The sequence below is a fragment of the Myotis yumanensis genome, unplaced genomic scaffold (genome assembly GCF_028538775.1).
Source record: "Myotis yumanensis isolate MYYU_CA2020_CCGP unplaced genomic scaffold, mMyoYum1.0.hap1 SCAF_10, whole genome shotgun sequence".
Classification (NCBI taxonomy): domain Eukaryota; kingdom Metazoa; phylum Chordata; class Mammalia; order Chiroptera; family Vespertilionidae; genus Myotis; species Myotis yumanensis.
The window spans coordinates 16,717,004-16,734,996 of NW_027223761.1; the positions used below are offsets into that span (position 1 = coordinate 16,717,004).

Consider the following 17,993-nt stretch of genomic DNA (forward strand, 5'->3'; position numbering starts at 1 on the left):
AGATCAGTGGCTTGACAAATTAGGGCTTTAGCCCTAGCCGGTTTGGCTCAGTGGAAAGAGCGTCAGCATGTGGACTGAAGGGTCTCGGGTTCAATCTCCAGTGTGGGGGTGTGGGAGGTAGCCAATCAGTGATTCTCTTTTATCACGGATGTTTCTCTTTCTCTCTCCTTCTCTTCCTCTCTAAAATTAATAAAAATGTATTAAAAATTAGGGCTTTAACAACACCTTATTCCCAACTTTATTTCTTAAGTTCATTTCTAAGGCATTTTACACATACCTAAGATTACCTATTGACTATTTCAAAAAGGTTTTTAGAAAAGAATATTTGATATCTATGCTTTTGACCGCAGAGAAACTTTTATTATCACTAGAGAACTGGAGAACAAGGGAAAACAAACAAAACATACTGCTTTAGATTTAAGAGACAAAATAACTAAACCAGTCTTTTGAAGATTTCTGAAATGGAGAGCTAACCCTACCATCTGTTGAGTGAAAAGGACCTTTTAAGGAGTGACAATGAGAACGAGGCAGGCTCTAGCAGAATTTAGACTTCTCCTCTAAAAGATCCCTTCCCTCACCAGCTAGATCCATAGGTGAATGCTGATTATTCCAGCCCCCAGCCCAGATGACCCCTCCACATCCACCCCACCAGCCCCTGAACCACTCACTCTGGTCGGCAGATCACCAGGTCTCCCTTGTTGGTACCATAGGCCAGGCCAAGCCCAGGCTCAGGCAGCCAGCGGGCAGAGTTGATGCTGACATGTCTCCGCTGGTCAGCAGGCATGGGATAAAGGACGTTGAAAACTCTCTGGTGGGGAGGGGGGAGAAAGAGGGAAGAAAAGAGAATGAGAGGAAAAACAATTTGTTATCAAGAATAACAAAATCCAGGGAGAAACAAAGTCCCTTCTATGGCCTGAAGCAAGCTAAGTACAGGGAGGAAAGGAGATGGTTAGGCTGGGAATGGGTGACTCCTACCACAAATTTGAGAACTTGGGGTAGCAGAGGGGAGGAGAGGGTTAGGACTCTTTCTAGAAATAACAGGGGCAAGCATGGGCTTTTCTGCATGAAGCTTGGTGTGCTTTCCTTATAGCCATGTAGCACCGCTCACATCACTGCTTTAAGGCAACTCCCTGGAAAGCCCCATTCAGAGCTCAGCTCACCTGGAAGCACAGCCCCCAACTGTCCTCTGACCAGATAAACCAGCGAGAGTCAAGCTCAACCGGTGGTCCTATCACCATGGAAATCACAGTCTCGCACAGCAATGGGGAATTGAAGGAAATGGGGAGGGAGGATAACATTGGAGAATACTCTTTTTTTTTTTTTTAAGAAGGCAGTTTCTTTTTTCTCTTCTTTTTTAAAAATGTATTTTTATTTCAGAGAGGAAGGGAGAGGGAGAGATAGAAACATCAATGTTGAGAGAGAATCACTGATTGGCTAACTCCTGTACGCCCCCTACTGGGGATCGAGCCTGCAACCCAGGCATGTGCCCTTGACTGGTATTGAACCTGGGACCCTTTAGTCCGCAGTCCGACGCTCTATCCACTAAGCAAAACTGGCTAGGGCGAGAACTATGAGTTCATCTAAATAAAAGCAATGTTTAAAGGTGCATAAAGTGTAGAAAGTAGGGCAGAGGGGAATCTTGAACACACAGTTACATGATTTCTTTCTACCTTATGCAAATCACCATGAAATAGTTTATTTCCATTCCTCAAAGAAAGAGCGTCTCCTTTCAACAGCCTGCATCTTTCCAAAGCTACTGTTTTCCCAGGGGCAGCTCAGCTATGGCCAGGGTTTGAGCTGAAGGTGAAAGAAAGCCTCCAGTCTCTTTGTTCACTGGTCTACACGATGTTAGTCAGATAGGGTAGGGCCGTGGAAGACGAAGGAGGTCGATTTCAGAATTTGAAAGACCTGAGTTTGAGTCCTGATGTCACTGCACCACAACTTTTCCAGATCTCAGTTTAAAAAGAGCAACAACATTCAAATAATTGGAGAGATTGGAAAAAAAAAAAAAGATGTACAGAAAATGCCTGGCATGATGCAATCTTATAAATGGTAAGTGTTGTTATTATTACCAGGGACCTGCATCTGGGACTTCAAGAAAAGGTTGTCAGGGCTTTTGAAAAGGACACGAAGTAGAGAATCCGCAACTGAATTTTAGTCAATATGGTGTTTCTCCCTTTAAGCCTCCTCAGGTTTTAATCAATAAATAGGAATGAACTTCATCTGCCTTTATCTGTCTGTAAGGACTGACGAAAGAAACAAAAGAGACCGGATGAAGAGTGTGAGTTAGAAAGTAATATTCAAAAGTGAATTCAGGGTCTATGAATTTATTTTTCTGATTAGCCTGATAGGAGATTTAAAAAAGGAAAAAGAAGTAAAAATTGAGTAGGGGCCCACTGCATGTACGCATGTACACAAATCGAGTCATAAGAAGTCCTGGATTTGGTACTGCTCGACCATGGCCTTGGGTATTTATTCGAAAGGCCTTCCCCAGGACAGGCTCTAGAATAGCATGTGTTCTCAGCATACCGACACACAGAGAACCCTGCTATGAAACATTTCCCGGTGCTGTGGTGCTGAACAAACGTGCCCGGGCACACTGCCAGAATGGCTCTGCAATGTCCTGAGGGTGAACCGGTGTCTGTCGGAGATGAACTGGCTCTGGTTTGAGGCACGAGACTGCCCCACAGCTGCTGCATGAAGAACCTCCTATGCCCTGCCTAACTCAACTCCAAATGTCAGAATTGGCCAGAGTTCCTTAAATCTCTAGTCTAACTGAGGAACCTTCTAAAAAAAGAGCCCAGTGTTGTATATGAATCTCTAAACTAGTCCTCTAGAACATGGTTGCTCGGCCTTGAGATACTCTCTTCCTTGCACATGTACATCTGGCAGGAGCCCTGAAGAAATTCATGTCCTCTTCCCTCCACCAGCTTCACTGCTGACTATCCATAGAGATGGCAATACCAGTCTTTTCCCTTTGCTCCTAATCAATCCTTTTCCTTCAAATCAGGGGATGGAGCGTGGTGCCTTCATCCTTTCCCACAGAGGTTTTCGCATTCCCAGAAAAGAAGCGATGGCTTCAGTCCTTCCTAGAGGTCATAGGTTAAATATGATTTGGTATTCACACTTAAAGGAAAGCAGTTGTGATAAGACAATTGTGGCTGAAATCAATCTGTTGATTTTTTCTTTTCCCAAAGGTCAGATGGTGTGAGTGGGGGTACACCCAGAGTAGAGGAGGAATGAGCATTAATTTCAGTGCATTAGATGAGGGGAGCCTTAGTATACAAGGGCCTTACAACAGTCTCTCTCCTAAAATCATGATTTCTAATTGCAGGGAATGGGGCAGAAGGGCCAGAGAAAGTACTCTTGCAAGAAGGGGGTAATAAGGTCAGTAAATCAGATGCTTAAAGGTTGTGCTACATTTTTTGATGGGTGTTTCAAATAAAAAATATAAGTGTACTCTTTTCTTTTTTAAATATATTTTTATTGATATCAGAGAGGAAGGGAGAGGGAGAGAGAGAAAGAAATATCGATGAGAATCACTGATTGGCTGCTCCCTGCACGTCCCCCACTAGGGGTTGAGCCTGCAATCCAGGCATATGCCCTGACTGGGAATCGAACTGTGACCTCCTGGTTCATAGGTTGATGCTCAACCAAGGAGTCACGCTGGCAGGGCTAAGTGAACTCTTTTCTAGAAATGTTCCAGATCAGGAAAGAAGCAAACAAGTCTCTCACATATCACAAATTTACCTTTTATAGTTATTGCTGAGAGGGATTCACAAGCAAACTATCAACTTACTTCTAAATACAGGAACTTGCCGAACCGGTTTGGCTCAGTGGATAGAGCGTCGGCCTGCGGACTGAAGGGTCCCGGGTTCGATTCCGGTCAAGGGCATGTACCTTGGTTGCGAGCACATCCCCGGTGGGGGGCGTGCAGGAGGCAGCTGATGGATCTTTCTCCCTCATCAATGTTTCTAACTCTCTATCCCTCTCCCTTCCTCTCTGTGAAAAACCAATAAAATATATTTAAAAAAAATAAAAAAATAAAAAAAAAAAAAAAATAAATACAGGAACTTGCTTTGGGGACAAACCCTCAAGAGGCTAGTATGACAAATGACCAACCTTAGGTGAGACAAGATGAGAGAAATTGGAGAGAAGTAATTAACAGTTGAGGCTCCAGACCCCATTGCACAGACATTCACAACCTCCATGGCTCTAGGAGTCATGGGCACCGATTTGTCCTCTGGCTATGGCAGTCCTCCCCCCTTCCCCCTTCCCGACGCTCACCCCTCAGTCCTTAAACAATGTTGAAAAGTCAGCTCCCAAGGGCCCACCTCCTTCAATCTGGGTATCAGACTAAATCCTGCTTTGTGGCAGGAAGCCAGAAACGCCACATGAAGATCAGCAGCCTCCAGGACTCCTGATAAGCACATGCTTGCTTATCACGCTCTAATGTGGGGATGGGATGATGCAAACAGTAATGGGCGGGAGGTGGGGAGAGGGAATGAGAGTGAAGGATGAGCAGGGATCACAGGTCCCGGGAGGTCATCTGGTGCAATACTTATTTCATACGTGCCTGACACTGAAGGACTAAAGGAATGAGATCTGGCCCATTCTGAAAACCACTCAGACGTAGTTTACACTCGTTTCTCTGGCCAGAGCTTCACAGCTCTCAAAGCACCTCACTGAGGGGAAATACTCCTCACTAGTCAGCCCGAGGGACAGGAGAACATCTGGGCAACAAGTTCCCCAACCCTGACAGATGATTAGACAGTGCTAGCTACTCTCTAGCCATTTATGGTTTTGGCCACCGGTCTTTCCAATCAGGGACTGGGTATTCTGTGAGTCACCTTTCAAATTTCAATGGGGACTGACTCTGGCTGTTTGTCAGCGCAGACAAGAAGGAAGATCTGAGATAGTGTAAAGAACAGCTCTGGACTTCACTTGAAGGCAACCCAGATATACCAAGTAAAGGTTTCCTTAACACTGGTCAGGTGCCCTAAAGCTCCGTATGGGGATATTAAGGATAAATCTGGTGGCCTGTCAAAAATCCCCTTTTCTCTCTGACAAAAGTGAAACCCCATAAAGTTAGACTACCAAATTCCATTACACTGGAGGAGGAGTATCAGGACCTGGGGGCCTTTTGTGGGTCTGGATACAGAACCCAGATGCTGATCGCTGGCAGAGTCCAGGGTTCACCTGTCTCAGCTGCAGCTGTTCCCTGGTGTATGACAAATGCTGACAAAGCTCCCCTCCCCAAACAGACTATACTCATTTCTCTCTAACATCTAGGAAGCACACTGGGATCAATAGGTTAGAAAGAACCAATTTTTTAGAGTCAATGCCATCAGAACGGCAACAGAGAATGAGTCAGGTTGCCCAGATCGGTATGGTTCTATGGGTGTGGTGGAAGATAATTCTTCCACTTCCGGGGTCCAAGACAAGCTCATATACTACTGCTCCTCTATACCCTCAAACTCACAGTTCCCAGATCAAAACTAAAGTGGTCTTGTTTCTTCTTCAAAGATACAGGAAAAGAATGAGAGGCAGTCAGAGGAGCTCAGTGGGAAACCTTCCTCTCCATCCTTTTAAAATTTAGAGGAAAAATGTATTGCTGCCCTTGCCAAGATACTTTATCTTCTAGCGCGCGTCAATAAAGCTCAGACCATTGGTCCAAGCAGCGACTGCACTGCTCAGACCAGCCCAGATAAGAAGCTAAAAGAAAAGACTTTGTGGTTATGTTGTTTACATTTGGGGATCGCATCATCTGTAAAGCTGGAATCTCACCATGTGGCAAGAGTTTGAGTGTAGTCAGCAGACCTCCCTTGTTTTAACTAAGACCACGGAGCTGGCTGGAAGGAGGGGACAATGGGAAATAGGCTGGAAGGGCCCTGGGAGAAAGCGTGAGCCACGGGGGCTTAGAGAAAGAGAAGGACTGTGTGGGAGAGAAATGCTTTCTGGGCAGTGATGGGAATCCAGGGAAGCTTTAAGCTTCTTGAGGGGTTACCAGAGGAGAATGAACTTTGTGAAGCGGGGAAAATCAATGGAAAGCAGGTGCTAAGAGACAGGTGGCCTTTCCTTTGGAAATGAATGGCTTCACATCTTGTCACAGGCTGAGAAATGCACACACCCCAGTGTAGCCTGGGGGACGGATGCTATGGTCACTTTTCCTTCCTTTCGAGTTCTTGATTTGCTTATATTCATGAATTATTGGAGTTTCTCCATCCTCTAGGACAGTGGTTCTCAACCTTGGCTGCACATTAGAATCACCTGGGAATCTTTTTAAAATCCTGATTTCTGGGCCTCATCCTCCAGAAATTCTGTTTCTTTGTTACTAATGTTGTGGCCCCACCTCATAACAAAGAAACAGAATTTCCGGAGGATGAAGCCCAGAAATCAAGATTTTATTTTTTATTTATTTTTATTTTTTTATATATTTTATTGATTTTTTACAGAGAGGAAGGGAGAGAGATAGAGAGTTAGAAACATCGATGAGAGAGAAACATCGATCAGCTGCCTCCTGCACATCTCCCACTGGTGATGTGCCCGAAACCCAGGTACATGCCCTTGACCGGAATCGAACCCAGGACCTTTCAGTCCGCAGGCCGACGCTCTATCCACTGAGCCAAACTGGTTTTGGCACAAGATTTTAAAAAGATTCCCAGGTGATTCTAATGTGCAGCCAAGGTTGAGAACCACTGCTCTAGGAAAATCTGATTGTTTTCCAGAAACTCGAATTTCTTTTCCTGGCTCCAAGCCTTCTTTATATTCTACACTGGAGTTTAGAACTCACTGAATGTTGATTTTAGAGTGGTTATTTTAAAACGAGAATCAGAATACTAAGTCACCTAATTCTCTCCTTTGTTCAGCTGAAGCAGGAATAAATCGGCCTGATGACCCTTGTGCAAACTAAAGCACTTCTTGGAGTCTGTGGCCCTCTGCTGCTATTGACAATGTGCTGTCATTTTAAGCCAACCTCCTATGAGCTGTTGAGACCTGTAAACTTTGTCTTATTCATTTGTTTCTCTCAAGGAGATCCAAAGGACAGAGGACAAGAATTTTCTTTTTCAATCAGCTTGATGGCCAAAAGCCACCCTTGGGCATCAGGATCAAACCACAAAGATTACTTCAGTTGAGGAACCTACTTCTGTGCTAAAGAAATACAGAGGCCCTTGCTGCTCCCGGAACTCCTAGGAATGAAAATAATTACTTCTTCCTGTTCCCACATCTCTGAGCACAGGACAAGTTCTTGAACTTCCTCGGCTTTCAAATCTCAAACATAAAGGCCAAATGAGTAGCCATTCTAGATATTCACATTAGATAAGAGTCTTTCGATATATTTCAACATTCAACATATTTTGGAACAATTACAGGGCAAGATATACATTAAAATACTTTCAGGTAGGTTCTCCTACCAATTCTTGAAAAAATAAAAAATGTTTAGCCTTTCACTTTTGAACCAATCTACTGAGAACCTCTTACTGCATTTCACTTGGACTAGAACCGAGAAACTCACTGGTATTGGGCAGAATTGTGGGAATGAGAAAGCACATCCTATTTTCATAAGGATTTCTCATTAATACTTTTGTTCAGTCACTGTTTTCTGAGTCACATGCTAGGCACACTGATGGTGGTAGTGAGTAGGGATGTATGCTCACGTATGCGCAAGAAATACATGGCACATAGATTTCAAAGTGACACACGTTCCTGGGACAAACGAGAGTGCCTCCTGTGTTCGGTGCACAGTGAAGGCTGGGAACACAGCAGTGAAACCACTGAGGAAGCCAGTCCCCTAACATGCACGCGCCCGAGGAGCAGGAGCAGGTCCGTTCTGTTCACTGCATTCCCAGACCTGACAAAGTACTTGGCATATGGCAGGGTTCACTGAAACTCTGCTGAGTGAATAGAATAAAATGCAGTGTAGACTGAATTCTACTAGGAGACCATGGAGGAAAGACATCGTTGGAGTTGGAGGAATCTGTCATGGAAAAATTTGACTAAGCTAATGACTTTGGTTGCAGCTCTAATGTTATTTTAAAATTTTCATCTTGCTCCCTTCCTTCTCTGACAAAATGCATCAGAGACATCCCTGACGTATCCCATACTTCCCCCCTTTCCCACAATGTGCTAAAGAAAGGAACTTTTTGAGGATAGATGCTTTGTACCACATCTCAGAAGTCAACTTTAAGATAATTGCAGCGGAAGCAGCTTTTAATAAACTGACAGGCAGCTTTAAGAAAATTAATAAGGACAAAATCTTAGGAAGGAGTAAATCACTTGTGACAACAAAGCTGTCTCTTTTATCCTAATCTCCCCTTGAAGAAATAGTACCCTTCCAGGATATAAAAATAACATTTATCTTCATTTTGGGTTTTTGCCACTCCAAGGCCAGTCAAGACTATGAGGCTTGGTTCCCTTAGATTTCTTGAGAATACTCTAGATTGAATTAGAGTTCTAGAGCTCTTTTGAAAATCAAATATTTACAATCTCGGGAAGTATAGAAGATTGGATTACATCAAGGGCTAAATTCAGGGCAAAGAGGGAACCATATTAAAGAATGGAGCTAGGATAGGCTAAGAGCTGACACATGTTAGTCACATAAATGCTGATCACTGCTGACAGCACTGGACATCCATCCAGACCCAGAATCTAAGCTCTAATACAGTTCTGACTAATCTGAGCATTTTGGATATCAAGCCTTTTTTTGTGGTTCATTTTGATGAACATTTAATAATAACAGTCATCACTAGGCTCTGTGAAGATGGCTGAGATATGGTATAAAAGAAAGAAAGCCAACTAATGTTTCCTAGGTAGCAGAGACACAGTCTCAGGTTTACTTCTTGTGGTGACACTACTAGTAAGATGCCCTTTAATAGGTATCATAGTGACATCTCCCATCCAAGGATAACAGTGAGTTGAACATTAGAAAAAAGAACTCAAGAAATACTCCTTCAGATGGGGAAGGGCATGGGAGAAAGATAAAGATATTGCTTTTTCTCACTTTTTGGCCAAAGCACCTCTGTATTCTAAAACACACATGCAAATAGGGATGAGCTTGAAGTAAGAGCCCGAGTAAAGTCAAGTGTGGGCAGGTAAGAATTTTAATCAGAATTGGAAAGAGGTCTCACAGCATTAGTCCTTAAAGAACCATCACATTAAGGATGCTAGCATGATCCTAAATGCCTGGAATCCTTATGGCAGGAGGTCCTCATAAATCTCTCAACCTCCTGGAAATATCTGAAAGATCTGGTTAATAGAAGCTATAGAAATAAACTAGATGAAGTTCCAGAGACAGGATGAGCACAAAAAGGAAAAGGACAAAGCTAAATCGACAAGCAAGGTCTAACTAGAATACCCATGCAGTTTGTTCTCTGCAGTTATTTGGAGCAATTGGTAAAACAAAGATGGCTGAACTCCACCCCCAGAGCTTCTGATTAAGCAGGTCTCAGGTGGGGCAGAGACTCTGCGTTTCTATCAAGCCCCCAGGTGATGCTTTTGTAGTTCCAGAGGAACACACACTGAGGACTACAGCCCAGCTAGACGTGAGTAGGTTGTTGGTGTGTAAAAAATGGTAACAAAGCTGCTTTTTCTCCCTGCTGCTTAGGGCCTGTTGAGGAAGAGAGGGATGCATATCTCTAGAGCTAAAACTCTCCAGAGAGATGGCATATGAAACAGTCCACTACTGCAGAGCAGAACTCTTAGGGTCAAGAAGTGGGGGGAAAGGGAGTGAACAGGAAGAGAGAGAAGAGAAAAAAAAATAGGGGAGAGCCTGGCTGGTGTTGCTCAGTGGTTGAGTGTCGACTCATGCACCACGAGGTCACTGGTTCCATTCCTGGTCAGGGCACATGCCTAGGTTGCGGGGGGTGGGGCGGGGGAAGTGGGGGGGGGGGAGGAGGGGGAGGACGTGTAGGAGGAAGCAGTTTGTTCTCTGCAGTTATTTGGAGCAATTGGTAAAACAAAGATGGCTGAACTCCACCCCCAGAGCTTCTGATTAAGCAGGTCTCAGGTGGGGCAGAGACTCTGCGTTTCTATCAAGCCCCCAGGTGATGCTTTTGTTTCTGTGTCTCTCCCTCCTTTCCCCTCTTTCTAAAAATCAAACACTTTTTTTTTTTCTTAAATAGGGGTAGGGGAAGGAAGAAAGAGTGGATGAGGGAAAGGCCTTCTAACATCCACCCCAAACTAATGATCTATGTAGGTAAGTCGACCAACACTTGAATACAATTTTACCGCATAGCCACAAAGAAAAAGCTTTAAGCCAAATTAACCTCTCAGTGTTTGAGGCTCTGCCTTCAAGAGCACAATGCTGTTTCAAGGAGAAAGTAGAGCTAAGAAAGTAGAGTCCTAGAGCTTCTACTCCCACTCAAGTCAAAGGAAGTGTCCTGTTTATCACTCTGTCAATAAGATGACCAGAGAGAAAAAGCACCAGTGAGATCCAAGCAACCTAGTGCCTCTTGGATCTACAGGGATTATGTAACCAGGGTGCTTTTCGGTTCTTATTAAACCACTTATATATGCCTACAGCCCCCACCTGTGAGAGGAATACTCTATGCACTTGGGGAAAGAGTACATAACACCTGTTAAAACCTGTGCTGAAAGCACTAATCCTTATTCTTGTGTTTTTTTGTTTTGTTTTTAAATCCTCACCCAAGAATGTTTTTTTCCATTGATTTTTAGAAAGAGTGGAAGAGAGAGGGAAAGACAGAGAGAAATATGGATGTGAGAGAAACACATCGATTGGCTGTCTCCTGCATGCGCCCCATCCAGGGCCCCAGGGCCTGGGCTGGGGAGGAGTCTGTAACCGAGTTACATGCCCTTGATGGGAATCGAATGTGGGACCCTTTGGTCCACAGCCAGATGCTCTATCCACTGAGCCAAACCAGCTAGAACTATTCTTGTTTTCTAGCTCAAAAGGATCCAGCATCTCCCCCACCCCCACGCCTAGGTGCTGACTCTGCCTCCATTCCAGGGTAAAATAGCACTTAATACTGATAGAAACTGGAAGAACAGTTTGGTATATGACTATTTCTGGTTTTGTCACTAATTTTTTTATTATGTTTTCACTTGGTTACAATCAAAGTTATTATAATGTGCAAGTTGCCAGTATTTCAGAAAATTAATTGCAGTTTTCTGTTACTATATTGTGCCTTGTTCCAATTAGAAAATGAAAGCAGAGAGGGAACACAAGCAGTTTATAGTGTTTTGAGAATTTAGCAAAACTTTAGCTCAGCAATTCCTAAATGCCTAACTAAAAAACAAAACAGAAATGAACAAAAAGCCCTCCCTGGCTAAACTGTAAGTGAGTCAAACAGAAAGTAAGACCCTGCCTATCTGGTCTGCAGGAGCTTCGAATGGACAGGGGTGGGGGGAGAAAAGTATGTGCCTTGTCTTATTCTTCCTGACTTTCCAATCAAACTAAAATTGGGAAGACTAACTTCAGTAAGCAGAGAAGGGAAATAGCAATAGACACGAGAGCCTAGAAACAGGATAAAAATTAAAATGACTCAACAGGGGAGGAAAGAGTCCAGCACAGAGATATTCAAGGCTGAACTCTGGAAAGCAACAACAGCTGAGAAAAGATGGGAGGTGAAGCACGGACAGCCAAAAAGCTATGAGTTTGGTAGGAAATGGGACATAAGTGCCACGGTGCCTGCAACAAAATTAGCCAAAGGTGGTATCAAAGCACCACACACAAAACTGCAAGAAGTAAACCTGAGACTGTGTCTCTGCCTTGAAGAGGCTGAGGGCAGAAACCTAAAATGAAGACAGGAGTCATTAAGAACAGCAGTTCTCAAACTCAAGTGCATTATCAGGATCATCTGGAAAGCTTGTTTTACAAATACAAATTCCTGCGTCCCTCCCGCCCCATTCTTACTGATTTTAAGTCTGAAGTGGTGCCTGTGCTTTAACAAGGACCCCACGTATTCTAATGAAGGTGGTCCAAGTAGCATAGTTTACAAAAGCACTGACCCAGGAGTCTGAAGAACTGCTTAGAATAAATGTGCCAAGACTAATAGTGACGAGCAATTCATTTTCAGAAGAGGTTTCACTTGGGATTGTGTAACAGATCATCTCTTGTCGGAGAGATGTCACTTAGTGGGGTTTACAATAAATCAGTGCTCTGGAGGACCTTCTCTCGGGAATGTCTGTGGCCCAATAAGCTCACCTCTCTGAACATATTTCCACAGTGAATTCCAAGAGGCAACACCAAAGAGGAGAATTCTGGGTAGAGAAGCTCTAAGACAAGCCCATTACCCACAAAAGCATTCCTTCAAGGACAGAGCTGGACATTACAGATGGAGACACCCACCTATACTTACCTGTGCAAAGAGGGAGATGCTCTACTGTCCCATTAAACCCTTGCTCCCTGTTCTCAGACAAAACTGCACTTCTTGTCTTAAATGGTGGTACAGCACAGCTATCCCAAAAAGCTGGTGTCTTCCCTTCCACCAGTGAACGAATTCAGGGACATTTGCTGAGTGCTTTGGTGCCTTTGGACGTTAAGGGGCAACCAAGACCTGGAAAACCAGAAACCTTTCTGGTGCATGGGGCTTTCACAGTCAGACTGGTGGACAGGTGACTAAAACCTTGTTGGGAAGCCTGGATCCTGTCTCTTGAGTGAGAGGAACACATCCCAAATGGGAGCTTTCTAGTTACTTCAGCGCCCTCTCCTAAGCAGCAGATGGTGCCTATTGAGAATCAAGAAAGCCTCGCTGGGAGGCCTGAAAAATAGCTCTTGTCACGAGGCGCGCAGCAGCTGGCTACTTGCCTTGAGCCCCTTAGCAGGACAGCAGTGAATTACCGCATCTCCTCAGCAGACTTCTCCAACTGCACTCCCTGAGCTGCCAGCTCCATATGTGACAACATCTTGGCTCCCACCCTGTAACTATTTGCCCTTAGCCAGGAGTTGGGCAGGAGCCCTGGCTTCCGGAAGAGACTGGAGCTGTCCATTAGTGTTGACGAAATCAGATCCTGTCTCTTGATGATTATAAACAATTATTCCCTAATTAGGCAGGGTTAGAAGAACAGCTGTTGGGACCAGGATTCTAGGTGGTAAAAAGCAGACGCCAGGTACTTTGACCATCCAAATGTATAAGATAAGCAAAATAAGAACATTTAAACTAAAATTCAACTCCATCCTCAAATATCTAGATAAGAAAATAAACTTGATGAAGTCCTCTCCTGATCACTCCATGTCAAATATTTCTGTTTAGATGGAATCCAAGAATCAGAACTCTCCTGTCATTATGATGCCAAGAGTAGAGAGGATACTATTCTTGAGACTCTCTTTCATTCCTTGTTCCTCCTAAATGTCAGGTTCCCTATTAGGTACGCAGACTACGTAAAGATAAAACAGACAAGTTGTCTGTTCTCAAGGAGTACACAGCCCGAGAGTAGAGTAACACGGAAATAACTGCAATGTGGTATGATGAGTGTTACCATGAGTGTGTCTACTAGGTATGGTGGTGGCACAAGGAGTGATCAATTCTGTTTAGGAAGGTTCCACAGAAGGGGAAGAGCTTGTGGGCAGTTGGATTTGAGGGAAAAGAGAGAATTCCAGGTAAAGGCACACTAGCAAGAAAGAGCCTTATTAAATTCAGGTGCTTGGAAAGGGGCTCAACAGAAGGTCCCTATAGGACCCAGGAAGGAGAAGAGAGAGGATGGAGACCAGAATGGAGGCCACCGCACCATATAATGGATCTAATCTCTAGTTTTTTCTTTAAAACAAATGCTTCCCATTCCAGGCATTTGTATGCATTGCACTAAATGAGGGGCTCTGGGGGGATATGTCCCTATGGAGCTTATACTAAACCTAACTGGGTGGATTAAACATACACACCACACAAAACAACACATAAACACGTGCATAACAGAGCTTAAATAGCATTTAGTTAGAGAACTGTTCAAATGTTTGACTCCCCTTGACAAAACCCTGGTCAAATGAGCCACTATGGGATGTGGAAGCTCAGTCAGAAACTAGTCTAGTTGAGTCCAGAAGGCTTTTATGGCAATAAAAGGGATCCAACTCCGACAAGAAAGGGTCCTAAATAGGACCTTCCTCTGCTACTGAAATGGCAGGGCAGTTAAGAGTATAGCAGCTGCCCAAAGTCCTCATCATGATTACTATCCACAGCAAAGAACATTTCATAGGTGTATTTTTATAGCTTGATTTCTAAAAAAAAGAGTTTTACGTAGGCTAAATCTATCATTGGGATCTTAATGTATCTCCACTAAAGGTCTCATGTGGAGGTAAGGACGTATTCAGTTTGGTCTTTAACCAAAAATGCTTTCCGGCCTCTAGGGAACCCAGCTCATGAGCTAGGCCCGCAGTGATGGCGAACCTTTTGAGCTCGGCGTGTCAGCATTTTGAAAAACCCTAACTTAACTCTGGTGCCGTGTCACATATAGAAATTTTTTGATATTTGCAACCATAGTAAAACAAAGATTTATATTTTTGATATTTATTTTATATATTTAAATGCCACTTAACAAAGAAAAATCAACCAAAAAAATGAGTTCGCGTGTCACCTCTGATACGCGTGTCATAGGTTCGCCATCACTGAGCTAAGGTGTGAGAAAGCTCCTGCCCTTTAATATTCCACAGCTTCCAAAGGTAAAGCCTGTTGGTCATGCACAGAGTGACTGTAGCCTTTCCTTATGCCTTAGGAGCATATCTGGTCCTGGCTCGGAGATCGCCCCGTTGTCCTTCATTCCCCTGCCAACCCTAGGAGAGCTGCCATACAGCAGAAGCACAAGCAATGACACTCACCCGCATGGAGGTCTCGCCACCATGGGCCTGTTGCAGCCTGAAGACCTGGGCCACCATGTGCTCTGTGGAGGGGTGCAGCAGGATCCTTCGTGAGGCCAAGCCCACCATTACGTACCGGCCCATTGGGGACAGGCTCACCGAAATGGCATTGGGACCTGAGGGCCAAGAGAAGAGAGAACCATTTCCCAGAGTTCTTGCTATTACAAGGAAATAATTTTTTCCTCTTAATCTTTTCTCTTTCTCTTCAGCCTCCATTTTCATTTGGTCATTGTGGGGTTAACACATAGGACTGTAGTGAGGAGTATAATGCAAAGTACCGAGTATAGTGTCTGACATATAGAAAGTACTTAATAGATGTTAACCACTGTATGGAACCCATAAGAGATTCACATTTTAAAAAATTGGTAACATACTGTAAATACTATTTTGAAATCTACTTTTTTCACTTCACACATTATGAACATTTTCCATAATTAAATATTCTGTAAGAACATTTTAAAGGCTGAATGGTATTCTGTCCTATCAATGCACATCACTTATTTAAGCAACTCTTCCCAATTTCACATTTTTTCTATGATAAATAATAGTACTGTGGTTATCGTTGCATATAAAGCTTTGTACAGTTTTCTTATTATTTCCTTAGCAGTGAAATTACTGGATCAAAGAGAAAATACATTTTGGGGGCTTTTAATACACAATGCCAAAATGCCTTACAGTTTATGAGTGTGCCCACTTCCCAAGCCAAAGTCCCTCCCTTACTCCTGGCCATCACAATAGGAACAACATATCACTGATGCTATTGTGGTAGGGAGGCCTCTTATTCTGAGATTCTTTGGCAATGCTTCCAGGCAGGACTCCTGCAAAGCAATCTTCCCCTGGTCTGTGCCCCATGAAGACCATTACTCCCACCTCAACCATGCCTCCCCTAGGAATGCTCATTTCCAGGTACCAGCATCCCTCTGCCACTAGGTTGGGCTTCCTATCCCTTACCAAATCGTTTGGTGTAGAGCATTTCACCCAAGTTGTGGGGGGCCAGGGAGTACACTGCCAGGATGCCTTCATCGGGAAAGCCCCTTTGGCTGCTAGGGATGAAAGCTGCCAGGAGCTGGCCATCTGCAGAAATGTCACAGCTGGCATCATTGTAGATCTTGCAGTTCTGTACCAGCACATTCACGGAGGCTGCATCAAAGAAAGAAAAGAGGGTAAAAATGTCTGTAGTTGATGGGATGAAAATTCTGGGCCAAGCCCTGGCCCGTGTGGCTCAGTTGGTTGAGGTCACTGGTCAGGACACATGCCTGGGTTGTGGACTCGATCCCCAGTAGGGGGCTTGCAGGAGGCAGCCCATTTGTGTTTCTTTCTCACACAGATCTTTCTCTCTCTCCCACCCTTATTCTCTAAAACCAATAAAAACATATTTTAAAAATATTTCTGGTCCAAGTAATTTTGGGGCCTTTGTAAGGGCCTGAACCCTCTCTATAAATGCTAAAGCCTGCTTAGTCAAATTCAAATGTCATTAACAAGTAACACTAGAGACAGGAAAGAGATGTCTCCTCTACGACTTCATTTTATTTATTTTTTCTCCTCTACCACTGTAATATGAAACTTCAGATAGTTAACACAACCACAATCACCTGCTGAATCTTAGTTCACACTTAGGAAACATCATTTGAGAGATTAGATAAGGAAAAAGTTATTATAAATTGTTCCTGGAGAGCCACTCAGCAGCTGTTATAGTCCAAAAGATCAAAACCAGGATGAATGAAATGCAAACCCACTGACTCCAGGAAAAGGGTGATACAGGTAAACTTCCTTGGGGTGCGACTCCTATTCACACCTGCTTTGTGACCTTGAAGAAGGAAGTCATTTCATAAGTTTGTGTCTCACTTTATCACTTAAGAGAAGTGGAACATTTACAGACACCAATCTTCTGAACAGCCCCTTGCTAATACTAATACCTAATTCCACAGTGAGGATAAAGAGAAACAGCCAATATTCATGGGCAGCCCCAGTCTGCATGCTTTAGTGTGAGTTTGTGAGTGTGTGTGTGTGTGTGTGTGTGTGTGTGTGTGTGAAGAGGGTGTGTGTTGGAGGAATGTCTGCAGGTAGAGAGAATCTGCTCCCCACGAAGCAGACTATGCCTGTAGTTTTGGTTTTCATTTGAATCCTTCTCCAATTCCCCACCAGGAAGAAGTGGCTTACCCTTGAAGTGTGCCTGGAACCAGAGTGTCCACATCATGGCACAAGCAGAACAACACAACACATTCAAAGGGACCAAGCTGCTTTGGGCTTTGTCTCATTTAGGTCTATTTTATATACACATGCAGAGACACTTTACTCCTCTTATTCGAAGATTACTTGGATGTCTGCTGTCAAAGCATTATGGTTAAAGAGGAAAAAAAAAAAAAGAAAGAAAGAAAGCCAAGCTCAGCTGCTCTCACCAGATTCCAGGTGACCTAGTCCAGTAAGCCAAAAGACATGACCTGGGAGGTCAAGGGCAAGTTTCACCACAAAATTACCTCAAGGAAAACAAAACAGAAATACTTTTCAGGGGCCTTAAAGCTTATGCAATCAGGGACTCAGATAAAGCTAAAACTCTATATTTATTCCCCCTTTCCTGTGTTACTAATGATGCAAGAGATGACAGAGTAGATCAAAAAAGACATCTGAACACATTGATTAGGCTATTGTGCCAACTCTCTGGGGCTGATACCAACAGCACCATTACGCATAAAACTGAGGAGGGACCACAAGGATGGTTCTGTTTGCTAACTAATAAAATAATGACATCCAAATACTCACTGCCACCATTAGGGCTCTGTACTGCTCATCTTCCAACCCACCATCTGCTCTAGCCCGCATGGCTAGATTTATCTAGTTAGCACTGAGGCGGTCTGCTCCTTAGTCAGGGTCCCAAGCCTGTTGCCAAAAGGATGACAATCTCCTCCTCCTTCCCTGGATTGACACATGATTCCACTTGGGGACGCAGAACCAAAGGAACAGTGGGAAACTTCACAATGTGTCCGTCTCGGTTTTCTAACCTTGATGTTGGCACAGCTCTTAGAAAGATAAAAAACTGACAATTTGCATCATAACCATAAAAAGCAGGACGAGAAGCAAAGTAAAGAAATCATAAATATTAAGTAGGACATGAAAATAAATAGGGAAAGAGATGGGATGCTGTGGACTTTGAGACAGCTTTGCAGTTACTATTTTATACACATAAAAA

General features: G+C 43.7%; 1 protein-coding gene across 9 annotated transcripts in view; it reads right to left on the bottom strand.

The window, feature by feature from the left end:
• Positions 1 to 17,993, bottom strand: part of AMBRA1 (autophagy and beclin 1 regulator 1) — a 177,921-nt gene that overhangs the window by 17,655 nt on the left and 142,273 nt on the right. For all 9 annotated transcript variants that reach the window (XM_070427906.1, XM_070427905.1, XM_070427904.1 and 6 more), the window contains 3 exons: positions 15,758 to 15,946; positions 14,768 to 14,922; positions 669 to 808 (listed from right to left, as the gene is read on the bottom strand). In XM_070427906.1, the coding sequence (XP_070284007.1) occupies positions 669 to 808; positions 14,768 to 14,922; positions 15,758 to 15,946 (484 nt within the window). The remainder of the gene's footprint in view (positions 1 to 668; positions 809 to 14,767; positions 14,923 to 15,757; positions 15,947 to 17,993) is intronic.